General features: G+C 70.0%; 1 protein-coding gene across 1 annotated transcript in view; it reads right to left on the minus strand.

Moving 5' to 3' along the window:
- Nucleotides 1–1,646, minus strand: part of ABHD15 (abhydrolase domain containing 15) — a 2,596-nt gene extending 950 nt beyond the window's left edge. The window contains exon 1 of the mRNA XM_010573939.1: nt 814–1,646. Within this exon, the coding sequence (XP_010572241.1) occupies nt 814–1,646 (833 nt within the window). The remainder of the gene's footprint in view (nt 1–813) is intronic.
- Between the last annotated feature and the right edge of the window lie 370 nt (nt 1,647–2,016).

The following is a 2,016-nucleotide window of genomic DNA, read 5'->3' on the forward strand; positions in this document are numbered from 1 at the left end:
CCCCCCCACCACCTGGGCAACAGACTCCCACCCCCCCGCAATACCCCAGCCCTGCAGTAAACACCCTGCACCCACCTGGGCTTTGCTGAGGCTTAATCTGGCTAAAACCCCCCTAAAACCCCCCACATTTTGGGGTTTAGTTACCATTTTTGGCCCTCATTTGCCCAGCAGTGGGGTCCCTTTCTGTGTGGCCCCCCCCCAAGGTCTCAGCACTGCCCAAGGAGGTATTTCTTGCTCAAGGCCTTGGCACGAGGTGGTTCGTCTCTCGTCCCAGCCCACACCAGCGTTTGGCCATGTTGGGCAACAGGGACCCAGGGCCTTTGGGAAGGGGGTGGCAGCTGCCACAGCCCCCCCACCCTGCCCAGCCCGTGGGTTGGAGGTCATGGACCCCCCCAGCCCCACAGGGCAGACACTTGGGGTCAGCTGCGAGGGACAAGCAGCAGTAGAGGGTTGGGGGGGACACAGGCAGCCCCCCCGGGGTTCAGCACAGCACAGGGGCTTTGCCAACACACCTGGTGCTGCTGTGCCGAGATGCCGCATCTCCCCCCCTGGGGACCCCGAGATGCTGCCACAGCCCCAGGCGGGTCAGGGGAGCGCGTGATGGCCAAGCCGGCCCCACGGCAGCCGGCTCCAGGCTGGTGTTCATTAACCAACGCGTTTTTGCTGCTCTCAGCACCTCTGCCCCCGCGCTGGGGCTCCCGCTGCCAGCGGCAACCCCCCCCCTCCATTGCATGCGCATCCCCAGGGATGGCCGAGGGGTTCCCGGGGCACCCCCTTCATACCCCAGCCCCCCCCCCAAGGGACCCCACTGACCTGCTGAGTCCCCGCTTGAGGTGCAGAAGCAGCGGCCACTCGTAGAGCAAGGGCATCCCAGCCTCAAACCAGTCCCGGCCACGGAAGACTGGGGAGATGCAGGCAGCGGCGGCCAGGCGGCTGGAGGAACCGCTCTCCCCCAGGTAGGCGAGCAGTAGCCCCGAGCCCGAGCCCTCGCTGACGGCCAGCAGCGGGGCAGCCGGGTGCCGGTACCGTAGGTAGGTCACCGCCTCCCGTAGGTCCCCGGGGTCCCCGAAGGGCTGGAGTCGGGGGGTGGTGAGGGGACAGCCGTTGTGGCCCCGACGGTTGAAGATGACGGGGACGAAGCCCCGCTCCAGCGCCCGCAGCCCCAGCCGCAGCAGCTCCCCCGTCACCTTCCCAGCGGCGTTGGGGATGAGCAGCAGCACCGGGCTGGGGCCCCCGCCGCAGCCCCCCGCGGCCCCCCACGGCCCCACCAGCCAGTCCAGGGCCACCAGCCCGGCATCGGGCAGCTGCAGGAGCTCCCGGGCCACCGCCGGCTCCGGCTCGGGCGGCTGCAGGAGCTGTCGCAGCATCTGGAGCCGGGGCCAGCGCGACCACGGCCAGCGGCCCCCCCGCAACGCCGCCGAGCGCCCCAAGCTCCGCACCAGGTGCTGGGCCAGCGCCGAGGGCTTGCACAGCAGCCGGCAGCGCCCTGAGCCATCCTCAGTGATGAAGGGGATCCCCTCCTCTTCCTCCTCCTCCTTTCCCGAGTCTCCAGGCACCTCCAGCCTCCCTGCCCAAAGGCGCCAGGCCAGGAGGCCCAGGCCGGCGAGCACCGCAGCCGCGGCCACCAAACCCTCGGGGGACACCATGGCGGGAGCCCCGGCCGGCAGCCCCCGGTGCTCGGCGGGTTCGCAGAGCGATGGCGGGGCCGTGCTGGGAAAGCCCTGCCCCGGGGCTGGGCGAGCGGTGGGGCCATGGCGGGGACACGGCGAGGCTGTGCCGGGGACGGCGTGACTGGCCGCCAGCAGTGGCCAAGGGGACTGGGTGAAACGGGAAGGACACGTGGCCAAGCTCTGCCCGGCGCTAGGGGGGTGCGAATCCCCTACAGCCATGCCCCGGGGGGGGACGGGACCCCCCCATCGCCACAGGAGCCGTGGGCCAAGGGCCCGTGCAATGCTCACACCTTTATTGATACAAATGTACAAGGACACATCTTACAGTAGGGAGCGTGGCCCCGGC

Source organism: Haliaeetus leucocephalus, unplaced genomic scaffold, assembly GCF_000737465.1.
Source record: "Haliaeetus leucocephalus isolate CR32 unplaced genomic scaffold, Haliaeetus_leucocephalus-4.0 Scaffold395, whole genome shotgun sequence".
NCBI classification, from domain to species: Eukaryota; Metazoa; Chordata; class Aves; order Accipitriformes; family Accipitridae; genus Haliaeetus; species Haliaeetus leucocephalus.